Consider the following 2,500-nt stretch of genomic DNA (forward strand, 5'->3'; position numbering starts at 1 on the left):
CAGTGTAGTGTAGTGTAATACCTCAGTGTAGTGTAGTGTAATACCTCAGTGTAGTGTAGAGTAATACCTCAGTGTAGTGTAGTGTAATACCTCAGTGTAGTGTAGTGTAATACCTCAGTGTAGTGTAGAGTAATACCTCAGTGTAGTGTAGAGTAATACCTCAGTGTAGTGTAGAGTAATACCTCAGTGTAGTGTAGAGTAATACCTCAGTGTAGTGTAGTGTAATACCTCAGTGTAGTGTAGTGTAATACCTCAGTGTAGTGTAGAGTAATACCTCAGTGTAGTGTAGTGTAATACCTCAGTGTAGTGTAGTGTAATACCTCAGTGTAGTGTAGAGTAATACCTCAGTGTAGTGTAGAGTAATACCTCAGTGTAGTGTAGAGTAATACCTCAGTGTAGTGTAGAGTAATACCTCAGTGTAGTGTAGTGTAATACCTCAGTGTAGTGTAGTGTAATACCTCAGTGTAGTGTAGAGTAATACCTCAGTGTAGTGTAGAGTAATACCTCAGTGTAGTGTAGTGTAATACCTCAGTGTAGTGTAGTGTAATACCTCAGTGTAGTGTAGTGTAATACCTCAGTGTAGTGTAGAGTAATACCTCAGTGTAGTGTAGAGTAATACCTCAGTGTAGTGTAGAGTAATACCTCAGTGTAGTGTAGAGTAATACCTCAGTGTAGTGTAGAGTAATACCTCAGTGTAGTGTAGTGTAAACCATATTAGCCCCTCGCTGTGTATGCAGATTCCTCCTCAGCTGTGTGTAGATCTGCAGTGTGTTTGATGAATGTTGTGTGTTTGCAGTAGAAGTGTGTATTACACTCAGACAGCATGAATATACTGGCAGCAGTAGGTCTCGATTCCACACCAATAATCAGAGCTGCAGCAGCGGCGGAGCAGATCTATTACACCAAGACCAGCAACACCTGCATATGCATATTCACTACCGCACTAATCTATCCCGCACTGTACACGTCTACGGTGTTCTGGTCATTTCTGGAGCTTGACAAAAGCGTGAGCTGCTGTTGTGTGTTTGTGAAGCATCTATGTTTCCACGGCAGAATAAATTGAGCAGAATGACAGACAAGAACAATAATAATAAAGCACATTCAGAGGAGAATAATCAGTATATTGACTCACCCAGAAGAGCAGATTGAAGAAGACCATCCCGTATCGCAGCGCCCGCAGACAGCCCTCCGCCATCCTGCAACGCCGCAGCTCTAGAAGGAAGATGAAGGACAGATCCAGGTAAAACACCACATATTTCCTGCCCTGCGCGCTGGTGTAGTTGGCTTTAGTCTTGGGGCCGGGTGTGGTGCGCAGGCCGAAGACGAAGGGCGAGCTGTGGTACTCGTACTCGCCGCTGTAGCGCAGAGGCGGCGACCCCGACTTACTGTCCAGAGACGGGCTGCGGCGGTACGGGGTTTCGTCCGTACTCGAGCGCCGCATCTTAGGGTTTGGGGCTGGAGCCGGGGCCGCAGCCCGGACCCCCAGGGGCCAGATGATCCCCACTTTTACAACACCGGGGTCACAGAGCAGAAATGCAATCAACAAGCAAGTATAAGAGCTCACGCCCGCTGACCTTAAAGATCCAACATGTCTGTTTGTTCTTTTGGGCTTTACTGTTGAAAAGCAGTTCACATCTTTAAAGACAGAACCTCGAGAAGATGGTCCAGAAACCCAGCGCTAGTGTGAGGACAGCAGGCCAGAGCCGAGCCTCATCACTGTTCAATGTTCGATCAATCACTCAATAACCCTGACCTTATCAATACCTCGAACCCTCTCCTATCAATAACCCGAACCCTCTCCTATCAATAACCCGAACCCTCTCCTATCAATAACCCGAGGCTCAGTAACTCCTGCAGTGATTAATGTTTGAGTCCCGCTGGAGACTCCTCTTCTTCTTCTCCTCCTCCTCTGAATGCGCAGCTGGTGTCCGCTGATCTGTGATCAGGCCTCGGCCGTCCTGCAGGGATTCTCCAGTGTTTCTGTGACCTGCACACCTGCTGAAGCTGCAGACCATGAAGAAGAGGATGATGAAGATGAGGACAATGCTGAATACAGATGAAGCGCACGTCTCCGAGCTTTACAGCGATCGCCAAGGAAGATTTCCGCCTTGAATATGGAGCCTGTTCTGCTGCTGCTCGGCATCGGCTGTGTGATCGCTGTGATCCCTCATTTCTGCATTTCCCTCCTCATGATCGATGCCTCTTCCTCATCATCTGAAGGCTGGTTTGCGGATTCAAAGTCTGTCCTCTGCGCCTGACTTCAGGAATAAAGCAGCTCCTGCAGAAGAGGATGCACACACTGTCTGTGTGTGTGTGTGTGTGTGTGAGAGAGAGAGAGGGAGAGGGGGGATGTAGAGCGCAGCTCACACACACACACAGACACACAGTCTCCCTCTATCTATCAGGCTCTGGCCACACCCCTTCTCAGCTAAGCCAATCAGCATCCGCCGTCCGCCATCTTCCTCCAGCACAGCTCCTCTTCTTCATTACAGCGCTGCAG

The 2,500-nt window shown here is 48.4% G+C and overlaps 1 protein-coding gene and 1 long non-coding RNA gene across 7 annotated transcripts in view; one reads left to right on the forward strand and one right to left on the reverse strand.

Annotated features, from left to right (window-relative positions):
• The window catches only part of LOC147839850 (uncharacterized), a 2,581-nt gene extending 1,243 nt beyond the window's left edge, over positions 1-1,338 (forward strand). Inside the window, exon 2 of the long non-coding RNA XR_015945132.1 lies at positions 14-1,338. This is a non-coding gene — a long non-coding RNA (uncharacterized LOC147839850). The remainder of the gene's footprint in view (positions 1-13) is intronic.
• tspan4a (tetraspanin 4a) overlaps positions 1-2,500 on the reverse strand; it is a 13,532-nt gene that overhangs the window by 9,357 nt on the left and 1,675 nt on the right. For 3 of the 6 annotated variants that reach the window (NM_001002348.1, XM_087291868.1, XM_087291869.1), the window contains 1 exon segment: positions 1,133-1,212. In NM_001002348.1, coding sequence (NP_001002348.1) covers positions 1,133-1,195 — 63 coding nt within the window. In that variant the 5' untranslated portion in view covers positions 1,196-1,212. 6 annotated transcript variants of the gene reach the window in all.

The sequence above is a fragment of the Danio rerio genome, chromosome 18 (genome assembly GCF_052040795.2).
Source record: "Danio rerio strain M-AB ecotype USA chromosome 18, GRCz13ab, whole genome shotgun sequence".
In the NCBI taxonomy this organism is placed as follows: Eukaryota; Metazoa; Chordata; class Actinopteri; order Cypriniformes; family Danionidae; genus Danio; species Danio rerio.